This window comes from Elgaria multicarinata, chromosome 18 (assembly GCF_023053635.1).
Source record: "Elgaria multicarinata webbii isolate HBS135686 ecotype San Diego chromosome 18, rElgMul1.1.pri, whole genome shotgun sequence".
Classification (NCBI taxonomy): Eukaryota; Metazoa; Chordata; class Lepidosauria; order Squamata; family Anguidae; genus Elgaria; species Elgaria multicarinata.
Window position 1 is genome coordinate 16,367,069 of NC_086188.1, and position 21,636 is coordinate 16,388,704.

The window sequence follows — 21,636 nt, forward strand, 5'->3', positions numbered from 1 at the left end:
TTGGCCTGCTTTACAAAGGTATTGACAACTGTTGAGGCCCATGACACATTCCATACACCATTTTCGAACCGTTTTCAAATATCTGGCTTCTGAAAGCACCATATGGAATATGGATTGTGCCCTAACAGTTATCAGTGCACTTCAATAGGGTAATACTGTTAGTTTTACCCTACCCTGTGCCTGTTTGCATTCTCTTCCCCTCCTTATTGTTTTATTATGATTTTATTAGATTGTAAGCCTATGCGGCAGGGTCTTGCTATTTACTGTTTTACTCTGTACAGCACCATGTACATTGATGGTGCTATATAAATAAATAAATAAATAAATAATAATAATAATAATTCAATACAGCTATAAAACAATAGCGTAGCTCTCGCCTTGATCTTTCTTAACACTGAAGGGAAACCGGTCCCTTTTTATCATCCCCTAGAATAGCAATCCAAAAATATGATACCCAGTAGTGAGAGGGACTCTCTCAAAATAGGATGCAACAGAGGGAGAAAATTCCCAAGTACATACCTGGCTCTTGGCAGAACTGGAACAGTAATGTGATTCCTTACGGGGGTTGGATGGTTCATCTCCCAGTGGGTAAACTGAGGCCTGGGTTGCTTTGGCATCTACCCTGCTGCCACCCCACCAAATGACTGATGCCTTGCAATCATCAAATTATGAGAATCAAATGGAATAAGGTTTAAGCTAGTCCTATGTTAGGCAAACCCTATAGAAGTTCTAGCTTGCACAATGCAAGAAAAACCATTTAGTGCCCTTCACGTTCATCTTAATATTAAGAACAACAATAATTATTACAATTATAACACAAGCTGCAAAAAAATGTCACAGAGGCATTCTGGCCCAAGCGATCTGTAGAGACGAGTTCCCAAGCAGTGGACTGAAAATCGCTTTCCAGGCACTGCGAGAGCCGAGAAAAACACACAATTGTGCCAGGCTTGAAACCTTACAGTTCCCTCGAGGTCCCTTCGGATGGAATGGGAAGGTCAGAAATGGAAATTAAGAAACACAAACAGAAAAGAAGCCGCTGCAAGCAAAACGCATCCGAATTAAACCACAAGTCATTCCCCGTGCCCCTCCGCAAATGACTCTTGGAACAGGGAGAGTGAAGACAGATGTAATATAGGAAAAGAGAACTCACAACGGTTCCTTCGGCTCTGGTTTTGAGTCCAACTTCATCCCAGTTTAGTAATTTGAATGACAGATCTACATACCAATGAGCTGAATGCTAGTACAGCCACCAATCTCCCCCTTCTTCTCATGCTGCAGGTGAGCTGCTTGTCTTTTAAGTTATTTTTAAAGCATCAGATGCATGTTTACCCAGTGATGGATTCAACCACAATAACATCAACATCATCATCAACAACAGAAACATTTAAAAGTATGACATTTCTCTAGGGATTGGGGTGCAAGTTCCTTGGTGACATCACGGGTACCAGCCATTGAGTCCCCAATTTCTGCGGCAAACTTACAGGACAGTTCCACACGCTCCACCCCCTGCTCTGCCACTCCTGAGCCTAGAAAGCAAAGGTTTTATTTATTTCATTTCATTTCTATACTGCCCAATAGCCAAAGCTTTCTGGGCGGTTCACAAAAAGGTACCTTGGAGTAAACACAGTAAGGACACGAATATTATATCTGTCTTCATCTTGAGAGTTCCAAACACAGTGAGGACACGAATATTATGTCTGTCTTCATCTTGAGAGTTCCAAACGTGTGTTTCTGAGCACCAAAATAAAGGCATTGTAATTGTACCTATGCAATCTTGAACACATTATACAATATAAATCCTTTGCACAAATATTTCCTTATGGTCCTCTCCCCACACTTGCTCTCCAGTTCAAGGTCGAGGACTCAGTGAACTCTCAGTAGTTGGTTTGCGTGCCTCGTGGCGTTTTGGCAACTGGCACAAAGGAGAGAACCTGTAGAGTCAGTGTTTCCTATTGTTGGATGCAAAAAGGCCAGGGTAGCCACGCAAACCTCCTCCGTGGCTGACTGGAGACTGGGATGACGCGGGGTGAAAGCTGCTCCCCCTGCTACAATGAGACAGCAAGGCTTCGTGAGCAACACTTTTATTTACAAATATAATTAAAAACTCTGACACTTATCATGCTCTTCCTTCGAACTTGAAAAAGTGTGTGTGTGTCTGTGTGTCTGTGTGTTTAAAGTGCATGCAAAAGAAGTAAAGCCTTTTTTTTAACCTTTTTTATTGTAAGAAAATACACAGTTTGAAAGTGTGAATAATGCAATATTTATGACCAAGATCATTGGGGGACAGGAAGAGGGGATCGTGGGAGAAGGGAAACCAAAGGTGGAGCATGGGTTAGAGGGAGAGGGGGGGCGGGGTGGGGAGGAGGGAAGATCAAGGTGATGCGACTGAGAGACAGTGTTAAACTCCAAAGATTGACTTGGAAAAGAGGCGGGTGGGGTGGGTGGGGGGGTGTAGGGCGGGGGTGGGGGGGTGTCGTGGCCTAGAGTGGGGAGTGGGACAAGGAGGCAGGTAGTAAAAAAACTTCTGATCAGAGAAACAGTTAAAATACAATATGAAAATAAGTAAATTTCTCCTTAAATTTCCTTCTATACACAAAATACACAATTTGACAAGGCCCAATTTGTGCTCCTGGGATCCTCTGGGCTCCTTTTTTTATTTTTAAGTGTATTCACATCCTCTGCTACAGCAGAAAATGATTATGATACAATCAAGAATGTGCCAAAGACCACGGCCAAAAAACCCACCTGGACTGGCCCGGCCTTTTCAAAAAAATCACGCTCTCCCTCTTTCCCAACCCCCCCTCCCTTCCCCCCCTCCGCCCCCAAAGTAATAATATGTCCACCACTGATATGTACAGCACAATTCAGAATTCATATTTTCTGTAAAACGTATCAAATTTCTCGATCTCTTAATAAAATTTTTTATTATTTTTTTTATTTAATTATTCCTGATGAATAAATACCAAAAAAAGAAATAATAATAATAATAAAATTAAAAACTAAAAGTTATGCAGCAGCTGATTAAGGTAAGGCTGCGATATCCTTCTCTCTCCCCCTGGGGATTTGACTTCTTTTTTCTTTTTAAATTTTGTATATATATATTTTTTTGCTTGTATTTTCATTGGTTGGTGGCAAAAAAATGAGTGATTGCTCAAAAGCAAACATACATCCACTTTTTTTTTTGATTCGTTAGAATTGTCTCCAAAGTTTTCACTGAAACATATTTTTTTTTCCGTAAAAAAATCATTGCACAGAGACATCAATACTATGAGATTCAAGAGACTCCCGAGCGTGGTCCAGCTCCGGAACATGACACTTGGCGGGAAGGGGGGGCCCCTGATGGAGTAAGAATATACAGGCACTAAGTCCGACGTGATGTCAGTAAGAGAGACAGAAAGAGAGAGAGCACACCCGTTAACATGGGGGGGAATGTTGGGATTTGAGATATTTTTTTGTTTGTTTGCAATTTGTTTTTTTAATGGCAAAAGAAATTTAATCTCATCTGTAGTCCTCCTTAGGAAATTCTAATGTGACCAAATTTCCAAAGCCCATTCGAAGGCTTTCCATGTCAAAAGTTTCAATCTCTCGCTCTTGCCTTTCCAACAAAATCTTTATCCTCTCGCTGCGCTCCTTCTGCAGGGCGGCCAGCTCCTCTTCAATCTGAAACGGCAGAAGGGGGCAGACCTTCAATACAGCAAGCTACGACCTTGCAACGGGGCCTGGCCTGAGTCAGAGGCCAGCGGGGTGTGTGTGTGTGTGTAGATCTAGACCAGTGGTTCCCAAACTTTTTCAGGTCACTGCCCCCTTGGTTCCACAAACTCAAGCCCAGTGCCCCCTACCCTACATTATAAAAATCATTATTCAGAATAGCAGTTTTCAATGACCCACTAAGGAAGATAATAACAATAAAATTCGAAACAGTAACAATTAGTTGAATATTTATTGAAAATCCGAAGCACCCACCGCAGGCTTGCCGAGGGAGGGAGGGAAAAGAGAGCCAACGCCTCAGTTTTGCAGCCGGCGGGGCGGGGCACACCAAGCAGGGTATGTCTCTTCATTAGCGTTTTGGTGCTTTTGAAACATTTCAATTCACCATTAAAAGGACTCTTCTTAAACAGTATTAAAACATGTATGGCTTGGGACCAAACTACCTTCTCCCATAAAAATGTCCCTGGGTTTTAAGACCTTCTGGAAAGGCGCTTCTCGGAAAAGACCACCTCGAGCGCCCCCCTGCCACCCCCTTGCCTCTTAACGCCCCCCTATGCAATCCCACTGCCCCCAAGGAGGCAGTACCGCCCACTTTGGGAACCACTGATCTAGACAAGGGGTGTGTGCGTCCTGCTTTGCATTTATTTATTTACAACAATTTATTGCAGTCAATAGTCCATTCCAACAAAAATTACATACGAAAAGACTGAGCGTACAATTAGCTATTAAAAAGACAAGTAATCATAGGGGATCTAATAGAAATGGCCAAGTTCAAAAACTTGGCCACTTGCTGGGTGATTGATTTGTCTGAGTTCCAAAGTAAAAGGGACATTAAGAATTCAGTTGGGTGACCAAGAAAAGATTGTAAAATGGGTTTCAGAAGATCATTCCTAGCTCCTTGATAAAATCTACAGGATAGTAACACGTGTGATACGGTTTCCAGCTCAGTATTGTTACAGGGACAGTGTCTGTTGAGCAGTGGGATTTTGTTGTACCTGCCATCTAAAAGTTTAGAGGGAAGGACGTTAAGTCTGGCTAGTGAGAATGCTGCCCTGTATTTGGGGATTGTTAACCAGCGCAGGTAGGGCATCCCATCTTTGCAAAAGGAGACTGGTAGTCCTAGGGACTGGGGGGAGAATGGGCCCTGAGCAGCACTCTGAAGGTCTTGCATGTCTTGCGATTCTATGCCACCCAACAGCCGAAGCTCTCTGGGCAGTTTGCAAAAATGAAAACCACATGGACAGCTTAAAACAATATAAATGACAATATAAAAGTACAACCAGAATAAAATTCAGTAGCAATGCAGAGATTTAAATTATAGATTTAAAGCAGGAGAGCTGAAAGACTAGAATGCTAAAACACTAAGATGCCCAGGAAAGTAAAAAAGGGCTTCACCTGGCGCTGAGAGAAATACAACGTAGCACCAGGCGAAACCCTCTAGGGAAGCTCACTCCACAGCTGGGGTGCCACAGCAGAACAGGCCCTCCTCCTGATTGACACCTGGCTCACTTCCTTTGGCAGGGGCTCCCAGATAAGTTTTTCCTGATGTCCGGCTGGACATCAGGAAAAACTTCCTGACTGTTAGAACAGTATGACAATGGAACCAATTCCCTAGGGAGGTCGTGGGCTGTCCCACACTAAAGGCCTTCAAGAAGCAGCTGGACAGCCATCTGTCAGGGATGCTTTAAGGTAGATTCCTGCATTGAGCAGGGGGTTGGACTCGATGGCCTTATAGGCTCCTTTCAACTCTCCTATTCTATGATTCTATGATTCTAAGGACGCAAAGTCCAGTTGAACACTAGTGCGAAGGAATGGGGAGTGCTTGGAGGCGAAACAGGTGAGTAGAAAGAAGCTTAAGTCTTCCCTCACCTGCTGGATTCTCCTCTTCATACATCTCTCCCCATGGTAATTTTTAATCGATCCCCTCCCCCCAAAACTGAAAATAGAAGCACGCTCAGAGTTTGAGAAGCATGGGGGAAGTCACTTGTTGATAATCTGTGGGCATAAGAGGTTCATCACCTCTTATGCCCACTAATTGGTAATGTTAGGGGGACTTGCATGTAGCATCAGCTGTCAAGGGTTTGGGAACGTGCATTTGCTGAGATAACGTTAACAGTGTTGTGTGCGAGCGTACGGCTTGTGGTTAGTGCTAACCACAGAGAAGCATGGTTAAACTAACCACAGAACCCTCAGTGTCGTCTGAAAGGGCCCACTTTAACCCACAGTTAGAGCTGCTAACCCTGCTGCAGTCCGTCTGGACTGGGGTTAGAAAGTGACCAGGGTTTAGCAAAACGCATGGCAGGGTTTAAGGTGTCTTCTGAACAGGCTCTTTCGTTTAGGTGGAGAGAGGGTTTATTCTAGTGGCAGCAGTTAAGAGGTTTTATAGCTGACACAGCTATTTGTAGGGGTGAGGGCTAATTGAGAACTGTATTTACAACTGTGGCAGGGAGTTCCACAGACCCAAGCCTGAAAGTTGATTTTTTTAAAAAAACACCTGCTTTCCTGCACTCAATTAGTAGATACAGAGATTTAATTGAAGCACTGTAAGGCTCCAGTACCCTCCTCACAAGGAACCAACCCTGTGAAAGGCTGCTCCGTGGAGATCCCTTTTTGTTGAACTGTGTGTCACCACTAGCTTTCCCCCCACCATCTTGATGAGTGCTGGCAACACCCCCAGCTCTTCCCCGCCATACCTTTTGCTCAAGATGTGCCCTGCGCAACGACACCCTCTGTTCCAGCTTCTGGAGTTCCCGCTCATGCTGTGCTTCCGTCTGCATCTTGATTTTGCTCTGGTAGGCATTGAGCAGCTCCATCTCTTGCTGAAGCTGCAGCCGCAGGGCCTGGCATTCCGCTTCCTGAGCCTCGTCTAGCCGCAGCTAGGGGGGGGGAAACATTGAGAATAAGGGGCTTTCTCTAGTCCATTTGTAGCACCGTCCTAGGGTGGGCTATAATTGCATTACGCAAATGCTCAAGGAAAAACCAAGAAAATCGGTTCAGGGCAAACTTAAGACAAGAGATTAGGGCAAAGGTAGATGCCAAAAAAGGATGAAAATGCAAAACATGAAGCAAATGTTGAGCTGAGTGGCCAACATGCTGGCTTTAACTAGGCACTGCAATAGGGAGTAGTGAAAGATAAGAACATCAGAAGAGCCCTGCTGGATCAGACCAAGGTCCATCTAGTCCAGCACTCTATTCACACTGTGGCCAACCTCAGCCTCCTTTTTTCCAAGCTGAACAATCCCAGCTGTTGTAACCTTCCCCCATAAGGGTGATGCTCCGGCCCCTTAATCGTTTCAGTTGCCCTTTTCTGCACCTTTTCCGGCTCCACAATTCCTCGTTTTAGGTGGGGTGACCAGAACTGTACACAGTATTCCAAGTGTGGTTGCTCCATTGGCTCGCAGCCTCCAAGTCCCCCTTCATGACAGCTCCCCTCGTTCTCCTGAATAAATCTTATCCCCCGGCCTGCTTTCTCCTTGGCCACTCCTTTCTTCACCTCTCACCATCCATTTCCCCCTTTCTTTTCCTCCCACTGCATTGTCAACTCTGCTTCCTTCAGCCATTCCGGCTTCCAACCAGGACCTTTTGGGTCTTAGCCCTCCTGCTCCTTCATGCACATGCTCCTCCTTCCTTTCACCTTGGGTGGGATATAAAAAACAACACCCCCTCCGCCTGCATTTTAGCTAGTCGCTCCTTTCCTCAGTCCCACGTCCTCTTTCCCTGCCTTCTCATCAGGCCTGTCTCCTTTGCACACATCCTTGCACCTGGGTTGACTACAGACTCTGTTCTCTTTCCTTTGACCCTCCTGTTCACGTATCTACTCCTGCCCTTAGAATCATGACTAGGGGCATGGGTAGACTAGGGTTTATCCCTGCGATCATCCCTGTGTGTCCACATGACGCACAGGGGATCCTAGGGGCAGGGAGGGATGATCCCTCCATTTCCCCAGGATATGGCCCTATAGTTTAATGCTGGGTTTTCCCACGGTCCCGGGGTCATCCCATGTGTGGGCAGGCGTTGTGGTTTGTCCTGGCTCCTCGCGAGTAACCGCGAGGAGCCGGGCACAGAGCTCCCCAGGAGCTCTTTGCCCATCGGGGTGTGTGGTGGGGGGAGCGGGGATTTTTTTAAAAACAACAACAACTCATGTTTTGAGGTCAAGCACTCATGCGCTCCTTTCTCCTTTAAAAAGGAGATCCTCCCTCTTCCGTCGCACTAGACCCGTTAGGTCTAGCCATGGTTTTAACCTGAGCAAAACGGAGCCCTCGCTTAACAACATTGTACATTTATAGAGGGCTTTCATGCACTCAAACGTCATCACATGCATTCATCTTGCTGTAATCCTTACCACAAACCTACAAAGCAAGTCAGTATTATAACTCCACTCCTAATACAGATGGGGCTGCTGAGACGGAGACACAGCGGCTTGCCTAATGCCGCCGAGCGAGTTCACGACAAGGGCAAAGATTCAAACCTCCTGATTTGGAGCTCAGTCTCTAAGCCACTACTCTACAGCAGATGACACTCCGTCAACAACAGTTCCTTGTTGCCTGCTTCATTCTCCCATCACTTGGAATGTTTGTAAACATTCCAAGACATCACATTAGCTTGGCTAATAGAGGCCTTCCTCATCACATCAATCTGTGCATGACAATATACATCCATTCAGTGTTTATTTATTTGCAGAGCAGGGCAAACCCTTTTCAGGACCAACCAGACTGTCACAAAACAGGGAGAGCAGCCTTCGAATTTTCCAGAATTCTCCATCAGGCTGGACGCTAAGCAAAACGGAGTAAGAGACTTGAAAAGCACCTAGCCCAGCTTCCTGTTCAATACAGGATCGGCACGGCAGGATGCATCCCTGAAAGACGGCTGTGCAGCTCCTGCGTCAATACCTCCGGCACACCTCCCTATCTATTTAATTCGGGGCCCTTTTTAGACCGTAAGCTGTTTTCAGGAGGGCCCTGCTTCCTTTGAAGAATGAACTTTGTTAGGCTCTGAAGCCAAGAGCGTCCCTCACCGCTTGCGACGCCATCATCTCGTTAATGCTCTGCTCGTACTGTTCAGCTAGGATGGCCAGCTTCCTTGTCTGCTCGTCCTTTAGGCCCTTCAGAATAGTTTTGTGCTCACTCTTTGGAGTCACTTCCAGCTGGTGGTTCTTGAGTGCTTTATACTGCTTGGTTTGCACTTTGCATGTGTCCTGGAACTGCTTCTTGATCTGCATTTCCATGGCCTGTAGGGAAAGGAAACAACTCAGTATGAGTTTATAAGTTGTTGATAATAATAATAATAATAATAATAATAATAATAATAATAATAATAACAACAATAATAATATCATCATTATCATTTCTCTTTTCAAGCTCGTGGCGGTCTTTCTAGATGAACACGACGGTCTTTGCCAAGTTATGCTGTCTTTTACTGATTCAGGAATTTCCTGACAATTGAGCATGTTTAAGTGTGACTGCTTTCTGGATGTTGGTGTGGGTGTATTCTGGTAGGCCCAGTTTCTAAAGGTTTTCTGTATAGCTTTTTGATGTGACGCTGGTGACTGATGTGCATAATGGAATAGCATCATCATTATCATCATCACATTTATATCCTGCCTTTTTTCCTCCTTAAGGAACTCAAGGCGGCATACATAATCCTCCTCCTCTTCATTTTATCCCACAGCGACAAGCCTGTGAGGTAGGTAGCTTGGGCTGAGGGTCTGTGACTGGCCAAAGTCACCCAGTGAGCTTCCATGGCCGAGTGGGGAATAGAACCCAGTTCTCCTGACTTCTGGTCCAACACTCTAGCCGCTACACCACAATGGCTCCCAGGTCTGTGTGGATGTATATATGTGTACAGGCACAATTTTAAAACACTTAACAATTGCACAGTGTTCATGCAGAAAATGCGACATTCCTGTAACGGGCAAGCTTCCTTTGGCTTTAATATCAGAGTGGCTAAAGACACGTTACAGCTTTTTTAGAGAGTTCAAGATAGATTGAAAAGGGGATCGTTGCTTGTGGTGGAAACATTCATTCCACTTTCACCTCTGGAAAATGGGTCTTACTTGTTTTTCTACAGTTTCAAAAGTGGCAAAACTTTCGAGGTGACAGGGGAACTCCATGGAAAACTCTGCCTCTTTTTCAGTAAAAGGGTAGTCTGTCTCCTATCAGCATTTCATAATTTCAGCTATTTGCAAGGGTTTTTTGTTGTTGTTGTGAGAAAGCCATAAAATGTTAGGAGTCCTAGTACTTCACCATTTGGCTGCCATGTTTAATCTTGCCACGCACACTCAGTTTATAACTGATTCCAAACAACCATTCTCTGGTTTTCTCTTTAAATCACACAGAAGAACAGTTACTGGATCTGGAGGAAGGTGATTGTATATGACATCCATTGTAACAACGGAACAATTGAGCCCTGTAATCCTTTGTGAACCGCCCAGAGAGCTTCGGCTATTGGGCGGTATAGAAATGCAATAAATAAATAAACAAATAAATAAATTTTATTTATTTATTACATTTTTATAACGCCCAACAGCCGAAGCTCTCTCTTTTGTGGGTAACAACACGGCCCCCCAAATAACAATGGATCCAAATGGTGGAATGAGTGTGCAGATCTGGAGTTATTAAGAGGGCAGGTTACTAAGGCCAGACAATCGAGTTTACACCAACCCAGCTTATACCGCTATCATCAACCCAGCTTATACCGCTATCATCAACCCAGCTTATACCGCTATCATCTTTCCAGCTTATACCGCTATCATCAACCCAGCTTATACCGCTATCATCAACCCAGCTTATACCGCTATCATCAACCCAGCTTATACCGCTATCATCAACCCAGCTTATACCGCTATCATCTTTCCAGCTTATACCGCTATCATCTTTCCAGCTTATACCGCTATCATCAACCCAGCTTATACCGCTATCATCTTTCCAGCTTATACCGCTATCATCAACCCAGCTTATACCGCCATCATCTTTCCAGCTTATACCGCTATCATCTTTCCAGCTTATACCGCTATCATCTTTCCAGCTTATACCGCTATCATCTTTCCAGCTTATACCGCCATCATCTTTCCAGCTTATACCGCTATCATCTTTCCAGCTTATACCGCTATCATCTTTCCAGCTTATACCGCTATCATCAACCCAGCTTATACCGCCATCATCTTTCCAGCTTATACCGCTATCATCTTTCCAGCTTATACCGCTATCATCTTTCCAGCTTATACCGCTATCATCAACCCAGCTTATACCGCTATCATCAACCCAGCTTATACCGCTATCATCAACCCAGCTTATACCGCCATCATCTTTCCAGCTTATACCGCTATCATCTTTCCAGCTCGCCCCAAACCTTTTGCCTGTTTACTACCTTCAGATTCTTGGGCTGTTGCCGCAGTTCCATGACGTGCTTCCGATGCAGCTCCCTCTCCCGCCGCTTGTTGTACTCCAGCTGGTTCTCAAGCTCAGTCTGGTGCTGCAGCCGGATCAAGTCCATACGTAGCTTCTGCAACGTGTGCAGCTGCCTGTATTCTAGCTCCCGTGTCGACTCATCGTGCCGGATTAGCATGGCGTGCTCCATCTCTTTCTGGGTTCTCTTCTTGTTTAGCTCCTGCACAGCGTAAGGAGGGGGGGGAGGAAACACAGTGAGGGGCTAAGCTGAAGCCAAGCAGCAAACCCCGATATCTCACACATAGCAAGAGTGGCAAGAATTTGATGAATCCCCTACCCTGGTGTCCAAGGCAGGGCTCCTGACAAGAGTTGCCTTGCTGGCTTGAACCAAGGTCTGTTTAATCCTGCATTTTGCTACCAAGAGCCCACAAGCAGGGTATGAAGTTGTTGGCGTTCCCTTGTGGTCCATCCCCAACAGAACATTTAGACCAGTGGTTCCCAAAGTGGGCGGTATTGCCCCCTTGGGGGCGGTAGGATTGCATAGGGGGGCGTTAAGAGGCAAGGAAGCAGCAGGGGGGGCGCTCAAGGTGGTCTTTTCCGAGAAGCGCCTCTCCAGAAGGTCTTAAAACCCAGGGATACTTTTATGGGAGAAGGTAGTTTGGTCCTAAGCCATGTAGGGGAAGAATCCACACATGTATTAATACTATTTAAGAAGAGTCCTTTTAACGGTGAATTGAAATATTTCAAAAGCACCAAAACACTAATGAAGAGACATACCCTGCTTGGTGTGCCCTGCCACGCCGGCTGCAAAACAGAGGCATTTGCTCTCTTTTCCCTCCCTCCCTCTGCAAGCCTGCAGCGGGTGCTTTGGAATAAATATTCCATTGTTACTGTTTCGAATTTTATTGTTATTATCTTCCTTAGTGGGTCGTTGAAAACCACTATTCTGAATAATGATTTTTATAGTGTAGGGTAGGGGGCACTGGGCATGAGTTTGTGGAACCAAGGGGGCGGTTACCTGAAAAAGTTTGGGAACCACTGATTTAGACCTCTATAGACCTCTCCTCCCCCATGAATCCATCTAATCCTTTTGAAAAGCTGCCTAAGCCAAAGGACTTGACAGTAAACTCCATACGTTTATTGCACATTGTGTGGAGAAGAACTTTCATGGTCTGGGCTGAGCCTACTGCAAATCTGCTGGGGGTGGGTGGGGTTCAAAGCAAGCCTGCTCATTTATTTCCAAGATACCCAGAAATCTTTTCTCTCGTGTACTTTTGCAAATTGCCCAGCAGGTGGCAACCAGGAGTGACACGAGCACAGCTTTACAGACAGGAGACCTGTAACTTTGGATACTTTCCATTGGAGAACTGAGGTTTCTTTCTACTCCCCTACTCCAAACCTGGTTTCTTTTTTTACTATGTAAATGTGGTTGAAGAAGCATTTTTCATACAATTAAAGCATGGTGATAGTTTTTGTGGTGGCCACATTTATTTATATATTAAAAGGTTGTATTGTTATATTCTTTTAATTTCAGTTAAGGTCTTGTACTAGAATTATTGCATTCATTCCATTTTTGTAAACTCCTGACCTATCTTATGTACAACACCTCATTACAAAGCGCTATATAATAATAATAATAATAATAATAATAATAATAATAATAATAATGAACCATTAATCAGAACGGGGATAAGGAACCTGTGCCCTTCTAGATGAGATTGGACTCCATCTCCCATTTGCCATTCTGGCTGGGGGCTGATGGGAGTTCAGATCCAACAGCATCCCCATACAATTGCATTCCTCTTGTCTCAGGGAGATTCCTGAGACAAGATTCCTGCTGCTGATCTTTGCTCCGCCACCCTCGACCATCTGAAGGCCTCCTGCTCCCTGAAAGATCCCTTTTCTCCTTTCTGCCTTTGTGCAAGACCCTTTATGCCTGAGATGGCTTTTCATAAATGCCTTCATGCTGCTGCTTCTCTGTTCTCGCAAGCCCTCCGTAAAACCCACTTTTCTGTGAAGGCTTTGGAACAACCTATCAGTTTTCTCCCTGTACTGCAGGGATGGTTATTTTTTTCTTTTTCTTTTGGGAAGCTGCATTCTCTTAGGGCAAATGTCAGAGGCCCCATGACAACTGTGGGTGGAGTCAGAAATGGCAGTAGGCAAAGCCTATTGGGCAGGTTTGCACCATTGATGGAATATACATTCATTCATTCATTCATTCATTCTCTCTCTCTCTCTTTCTGTGACATCCCATCCCCCTGCCTTTTGTGGCATTCCATCCCTGCAGATTGCATGAAAGTAGACCGAGGGCCGCATCAAAGTAGACCAAGGACCGCATGTTCCACACCCAAGCCTTGCTGAAACTGAGGCCTTAGCTAGACCTAAGGTTTATCCCAGGATCATCCCTGTTCAGGTAAATGACACACAGCAGATCCCGGGAGCAGGCAGGGACCACCCCGGGACGATCCCAGGATAAACCTTAGGTCTAGCTAAGGCCTAAGCCAACGTATGTGCAACTGAACTGAATGCTGTTTCTCTCACCTCTACCTCTTTTCCCTGTTGAATCATACACTGCAAACTCCTTGTGGTAAGGACAGCTATTTTTGTATATAGTCATAGAAATAATAACAATATGGAAAAGCGGGGTGGCCAGCCTCTTTGCCCGAGGGGTATATTTTATGATGGGAAGCGGGTTAGAGGCCCCAGAGTGTGCAAAAACACACACCTTTACACTCATGCAAAAACACACACCTTTACACTTTACACCCACACACTTTCCCTTCTTCATCTCAGTATGCAGAGATTAGGAGGTTTAACCCCCGCCCCCTATGAGCTGAGAGTACTTTGCTAGGGTAACCATATGAAAAGGAGGACCGGGATCCTGTATCTTTAACAGTTGTATAGAAAAAGGGAATTTCAGAAGGTGTCATTTGACCAGATACAACAGGGCTCCTGCAGCTTTCACTGTTGTGATAAAGAGGGAATTTCACCAGGTGCTGCATGCCTACAAATGACACCTGCTGAATTGCCCTTTTCTATGCAGCTGTAAGATACAGGAGCCCTGTCCTTCTTTCCATACGGTCACCCTAACTTTGGACATCCACTTGATCAGCTGGGGAATATTGCAATTGAAGTGGAGAATATAGCGCTCTTACCTCTCCAGACATTGACCTGGTTCAGACATAATAACAAAGCATGGTTTGTTGTTACAAGCATAATCTTGCATGAACCTTGCGTTCATGTACTTTCCCCCACCCTACCCCCTTTGTTAATAATAATAATAATAATAATAATAATAATAATTTCATTTCTATACCACATTTCTATACCACCCCATAGCTGAAGCTCTCTCGGCGGTTTACAACAATTCATAAAAATACAAAATACAACATAATAAAAATAGTCTAAAAAAATTTAACACAGAAAAATTAAAACAATGTAAACAACTAAAAACAGTTTAAATACTTGTTTAAATAATGTTTATGCGTGAGAAGAGGCAACTGAAAGGTTCCACTTTTGAATAAATTCCAGTTTCCCATTATGTCCAAACTCAGGCAATTGTTCTTTATTCTAACAATGGTTAGTTAAGCAAACCAGGATTTAATGGTGGATGGTTAAACCAGGATCGAACTTTGGTTTGATACTGGTTTGTTAACACACCACAGAATAAACCAGTTTCCAAAGTTTGGACATAATTGGAAACTGTAGCCTATTCAAAAGCAGAAGTGGATGCTTTCAATTTCCTCCTCTTGTGTGAGAAAGAGCAGAAGAGGGGGAGCATATATGTCCAAGGTTTGTGCTCATACTAACAAATCACGGCTTGTTGTTACATCTGAACTGGGCCAGTGAAGCTGATACCACACAGTTGTACTACAAAAAAAGACAGCAGTCACCAGAGGATGTGCCTTGCTGGAACAGACTAAAGCCTAGCTAGTCAACCTGGTGCTTTCCTGGTATGTAAGACTTCAACTCCCATAATTCATGACCAATGGCCATGCTGGCTGGGGCTGATGGGAGTTGTAGTCCAAACAACTTGCCTATCCTTGGTCTCTGATGCTGGCAACTCAGTTTTTATTTATTTAATGTATTTCAAGTCACTACTAGGAAACTTACAAGAAGGGTCTCATGGAGATTGCTCAATGATTGTTCCCACCACGTGGTAAATATATAGCCTCTGAACACAGGTTTCATTCAGCTATCGTGACTAAGGGTCACTGACAGACCTCTCATCCCTGAATTTGTCAAATCCTCTGTAAACCCATTTAAGAAAATGACCATCAACCATGTCGTGGAAATGAACTCCAGAAGTTAACACTTCCTGAAATCAATTTGAGAAAAAAGAGGCAATGGGAAGAGGAACCCTTTGGAAGGGCTAAAATGTCCCCATTTTGTTCCATATGTTTAAAGAGTTTCCAGACGGGTAGCGGTGTTCATCTGTTGCAAGCCGAAACAAAGAAGAATCTCGTAGCACCATGAAGACTAACACATTAATAGTGGCAGAAGCTTTCGTGGACTACAGTCCACGTCATCAGATGCATGGACTCTTATCCACAGTTTCAGGTATATATACAGTACACATAGTGGTGGCAGTAATTATAAACAGCGAGGTCAGAGGGAAATTAAAGCCAGAATGTACTGACAGTGAAAACCAAATTATTAACATTGGCCTTTCACAAAAGTTGTTGCTCATAATGTAAACATCCTGGCATCCTGGTAAACCCATTAATGCATGCAGTGTGATAAAAACAACAACTCTTTATTCTGATTCAAGCTTCTAGAGAAAGAATGAACCTCTTGATGAATTGTAACTCTCATGGTCACTTTTTTCAATTACCCTTTGAAATTCCTTTGTTCCACAATGGCCACTTTAAGGTCAGTAATAGAGTCTCCTGGCAGGCTGAAGTCTTCTTCCCCTGTTTTTCTGCATATCAGGGGAAGATGGAGGTCAGATTGATGTCCATTTATTCTTTGCATAGACACTGGCCTGTTTGTCCTATGCACAATACTGCTGACAGATGATGGCATGTATCACACAAGGAAGTGAATGAACCCCTGATGTTGTGGGTGACATTATCAGATCCTGCAACAGTGTTTTCAGAGTGGGCACAGAGTTGGCATCTGGGTTTGTTGAAGAACTTGCCCTTTTCTTTTAATCTTTCTTATGTGGACTGTTGTTGCTAATAAGTAGCTGTTTTAGATTGGGAGCTGTCAGCAATGCCCTTCTACGTTCTATATAGGACAAAGAAACTTCAAAGGGAGATTAGAATGAGAGACTGCTGAGTTACAATTCATCTAGAGGTACAATTCTTTCCCAGGGGCTTCAATTGGGATAAAGTTTTTTTAAAAAATAAATAAATAAATCACACAACGTGTGTTAATTGGCTTATCCAGTGCCAGGATATTTGCATTATCAACATTGATTCTTTGGTGAATGGCCACTATTAATAACAAGGATGGTCATAGTCAGCACTTTCTGCATATAATTTTCCTCTGACGCTGTTTACAATTCGTTCCCCCCACCCAAATCATGTGTACCTGAAATTCTGGATAAGACTTCATGCATCTGATGAAGTGGGTTGTCATCTATGAAAGCTTATGCCATAATGCATTTGTTAGCCTTTAAGTTGCCACAACAATCTTTACTGTTTATACATTTAAAGAAGGTTTTGTTCTTCTCTTTCTGGCTTCAGCTACTATTTCACTGGAAACAGGAGAAGAGTTAAGGATTTGTTAACCCAAAATGACAGTCACCACAGGACATTCTGTGTGGTTTTGCCTCCATGTATTGGAGATGAGAAAGAAACTCAAGTCCACCTTCCAATAGAGATCAATTTCTATGGCAGAAATATTTCGTGTGTTAAAGCAGCCCCCAAATTCCAGCCTATTTTTCTGTTACCTTGAGGGCAGGATTCCCAAAGAATTGAGATTTTCCAACAAAGTTTTATCTGCCATTTTCAATACTGCCACACCCCATTCTTTTTTCCTCTGCATCATTCCTTGCTCATGGTTTGTTGTTGGGTTAACTCTTGGTTGTTCAACCCCTAAGCAACCCAGAGTTCTGGGTTCGTATGTCACAATAACAACCCATTGAACAGGGCATTCCTGGGTTGATTCAAAGCTAAAGCAATGGGCATGTAGGAGGCAGTATGCTTGCTCTTGCCCACGTGCCCCAATAATTCCTGGGTTAAACAACCCAAGATTTTTTGTGACGTGCGAACAGGGTCTCTGAGTTGATTGTGGTTAACAAATGATGGTTTGCTAGTACAGCTGGGTTTGTATATCCCAACCCATAATTCAATAACTCATTTCAATAAATCCTGGGTTAGCTTTACGTGTAAACCAAGTCTGTGTGTCAGCGAAATTACAAAATGAGCAAGCAGCTTCCATTTGAGTGTGTGTTTAAAATGAACAAAATAATACATTTTTCTAGAACTCAAAAAACCACACCCCTTTTTCATGTTTAGGGGTAATAACTGGGTGCATTCTCATTATTGCGCAGCTCCACCAAAACTTACAGAATTGCTAGCAATAGGGTGAAGTTCACTTCCCAAGATAGCTAGCACCAAGCAGCCAGCTATATAGTTGAGTTAGAAATGCAAATTCAGCACCCGTCATTTATACTCAATAGGTGCTTGCTCAAGATGATCGTCTCAGACAAATCAGAAATGAAACTGGATTACATATCTTGATGGAACTCCCTGCATAATGTTATTCTAGGTTTAGTGATGGACATGGGTAGAAGATTGTCCTTTACAACCTTATTCTCGGCATGGGTGCTTCCCACACCTTCAGTAAAGATAAATATATGCACTCGATGTGTTTTCCTAAGGGTTTGAAGCATTTTACACACATCATCTCAGTGAACGATGCACAAACATGGTAAGACAGACAAGTATTGCTTTACAAAAAGGCCGATGGTGCTCTTTAACAGATCCTTTTCTTGTAAGAAAAAATTATGGAAATGGCTGTGGGAAAACATGGGAGGGCTACAAATTGACAACGGCATCATCTGGACTCCTGTAAAATACCATGAATGAGATTGCACAATAAAAGCCTTGTCTGGAAGCACCCTGAGAGTGGTTTGTCTAAGGCAACTTCAGGAACTTGAGAACCTGAACTAGGGAATTCCATCACCTCCGAGTTCACACGCTGATGGAACAATGCTATCAAGTCTACTCAGAAGTAAGTCCCACTAAGTTCAATAGTGCTTGCTTCCAGGTGAGTGCATGTAGGATTGCAGCTTTAGGCTTCGTTTACTCATGCAGCAGAGGATTCTACCATTTCGGAATGTCTCATTTTTTTAATGCTCCCGTAGGTAAAAACAACCCAGCAAACCAACCAAAGTTCCTGTAAGTGAAAAATCAGCACAGTAGAGTACAGATCAGATTAGAACCTCTATGATGTGCCACGTTTTGGTTATTTACTTGCAAGGAGCTTTTTTGTAAACATGGGGGACCATTTAAAATGGCATCCTCTCCACCTGCAGTCTGATGTAGTTTTGGGGTTGGGTGCCATCAGTATGCTGATGATACTCAGCTCTACTTCGCCTTGTCGCGGAGTCAGCTGGGGCTGTGAAGGTGCTGGACCAGTGCCTGGAGGCTGTAATGGGCTGGATGAGGGCCAATAAACTGAAGCTGAATCCTGATAAGACGGAAGCTCTGTGGATTGGTGGTTCCCGAGTCCGGGAATTGAGTAAGCGGCCTGTTCTGGATGAGGTGGCGCTCCCTCTGAAGGAGCAGGTACATAGCTTGGGAGTACTCCTAGACCCATCATTGTCACTGGATGCCCAGGTGGACTCTGTGGCACGGAGTACTTGGGGTCAGCATCGGCTGATCCGCCAGCTACAGCCTTTCCTGGACAGGGACAACCTAGCCACAGTAGTGCATGCACTGGTAATTTCCCAATTAGACTACTGCAATGCACGCTACGTGGGGCTGCCCTTGAAGATGACGTGGAAGTTGCAGCTAGTGCAAAATGCAGCAGCTAGACTGCTGGCAGGTACATCTTATAGAGCCCACATAACACCGGTCTTAAAGGAACTGCACTGGCTGCCTATATGCTTCCGGTCGGAATTCAAGGTGTTGGTAATGACGTTTAAAGCCATGAACGGCTTGGGACCTCGATACTTGAGAGAGCACCTCTCCTTATATATGCCTGCCCAAGACCTTAGATCTGTTGGAGGAGCCCTTCTCCGTATCCCACCAATGCAACATATATGCCATGATGGGACAAGGGAGAGGGCCTTCTCTGCTGTGGCCCCCCGACTGTGGAATGCCCTCCCCTTGGAGGCCCGACTGCTGCCAACATTGATTGCATTTCGACACCAAGTAAAAACATGGCTTTTTAACAAAGCCTTTGATGGTTAAACTCACTGGCACATTGTTTTAACTGCTTTTAAATTATAAATTGTTTTAACCTGGATCATGGTTTAATTTGTTTTTAACTGTGCATATTTATTGTTTTATACTGTATGTTTTTATCTGTGCGCCGCTCTGAGATCTTAATGATATAGGGCGGGATGTAAATGTTTTAAATAAATAAAATTAAATAATGTAGTCCAGTCCAGTCAACCAACTTATTATGTTATAGACCAGGCCTTAGCCTCTACCGTACACTAGCTCTGGCAGTAGCAGGCAGATAATGCAATGGTGAATGGCCATCATAGGAGAGCTTGTGGCGGATATGTGAAGTAGATTGGGAGCTAGTCGCACATTATATAGACACTGGCAAGCAGATTGTCACTGACACGTCAGGTTGGGAGTGCTGCTGTTGTGCAATGTTTTTAAAAAAGGAGAAATGGGAAACAATGGCTCTGTTGAGACAACATGCTGAGCCATGGTGGTTAAACATTTTGAGCTAAATATTGACCCTGTTCAGACAACACGCTAAATCATAGTGGCTAAGCATTATGGCTTAGCGTGGCTGGACCGTTTCTAACCATGATGGCTACATAACCATGGTTTAAACACACTCACTGCGGAGTAGTTTTCCCTGTTAAGTCCCACTGTGGTGAATCATTCATTGGCACCCAGTTTGCTGCAGTCCTTATTCTCCAGTTATGGCTCCCTTAGAATATAAATCAATAAGGTGAAATAGTATTTATCCTGTTCCAGATACCACATCCCGGATTTTTGAATAGGCTTTGGTAAGATTCACCGCTTGGCAGGACAATACGGACAACAGGTCTATCAAGCAGTTGCATGCACACCACGGTAAGTTACAGCAATCTGTATTCTCCCTTACGTTTTTTCCCTTGAGCTATTTGGAGCGGGGATGGGGAGGAAGAGAAGACTAAGGGGTGATACCTCCCGAATGTTCTGCTGCTCCAACTCGTGCCTCCTGATCATGCTTTTTCGCTTGAAGAAACGGCAGTTTTTGTCATAGTAGAGTCTCTGCTGGCTGAGAAGATGGGCTTCCTCTTCAGCCTGCGTGTGCTGCAGGTTCTCTTTGTGTTTGGATATCCTCTCTTGCTTCTCCTTCTTCGGTGTGCTGTGATCCTCGTTCATTTCCTGCGCGTACAAAGAGAAAAAAGGCCGAGAACCAAAGCCATTGATTAAAGGCAGCCTGCTTTCATGACAGGGAGAAAACATGTAATGTCCCCCTGCTGCCATATGTATGAGCTTAACAATAAACACAGGGCACTCCTTTGAATCGCCTTCCAAGAGGGTTTAAGCCCATTACCCCTCCAGGTCCCCCTGCTGGGAGCTAATCAGTTTATACGTAACATAACGGGACTCCGAAGAAGAGGGAGCGAAAATGACTTAAAGCTCAGAGAACACGTTGGAATCAAAATCCAGAAACCGAACGTAGAAATCTTCAACTTGAAACGGAGCTCTCCTTCACCAAAAGTGGAAGCGAAGACAACTGAAATGGCCTAAAACGGATACGTGTTTATGGCGCATCTTGATGGGGGGGGGGGGGAGACAGGTTTTAGCCTCCCTCTGGCACATGAGGCCAAAAAGAGGGCTTGCTGAACATGCTGCATTTAGGTCTAAGCTTAGGCCAGGGAAGCGGGGAGCAAACTTACAAAGCAGATCTGGAGACTAGGGGAATGACTGGACGGTACGGGTTGCCACCGCATTTAGCGAAATCCTGCTCTTTCTCTGCTGCGGGGTGGCGGCGGCTAATCCCGATGAAGAGGGAGGGTGCAGGCTTCCAGGTGGCCATTTGGCTCACTGCACCTGCCCCCCTGTCCTGGCAGACGGTGACCAATCAGGGGTTGCCATCTGCCCGGGAACCCCTCCACCACAATGCTGGAGTGAGGTTAGAAGGCAGATGCGCCATATTTGCCCCGCTCTGGCGAAAGAGTCAGGGTAAGTCCCCAACTTTTTTTTAACTCGCAGCTTCGCGGGAAAGCTCTGCAATGGCTGTGAGGTGGCTGCTGTGTCGTATAGCCGACGCAGCGCCACCATCCACCCACCGCAGGGCTTTCAAAGCGACTAGGCAGCCCTCTGCAATTTCCCATGGGGGTGTGTGATTTCCAAACTATCATTTGACCACCTGGAAATCAAGCGGTTACGTTTTCCAATGTGCAAACCGGCTT

General features: G+C 44.5%; 1 protein-coding gene across 2 annotated transcripts in view; it reads right to left on the bottom strand.

Moving 5' to 3' along the window:
* Nucleotides 1-2,445: 2,445 nt before the first annotated feature.
* The window catches only part of TAOK3 (TAO kinase 3), a 134,421-nt gene continuing 115,230 nt past the window's right edge, over nt 2,446-21,636 (bottom strand). For both annotated transcript variants that reach the window (XM_063144207.1, XM_063144209.1), the window contains 5 exons: nt 20,399-20,602; nt 11,074-11,313; nt 8,723-8,935; nt 6,402-6,584; nt 2,446-3,660 (listed from right to left, as the gene is read on the bottom strand). In XM_063144207.1, the coding sequence (XP_063000277.1) occupies nt 3,499-3,660; nt 6,402-6,584; nt 8,723-8,935; nt 11,074-11,313; nt 20,399-20,602 (1,002 nt within the window). In that variant the 3' untranslated portion in view covers nt 2,446-3,498. The remainder of the gene's footprint in view (nt 3,661-6,401; nt 6,585-8,722; nt 8,936-11,073; nt 11,314-20,398; nt 20,603-21,636) is intronic.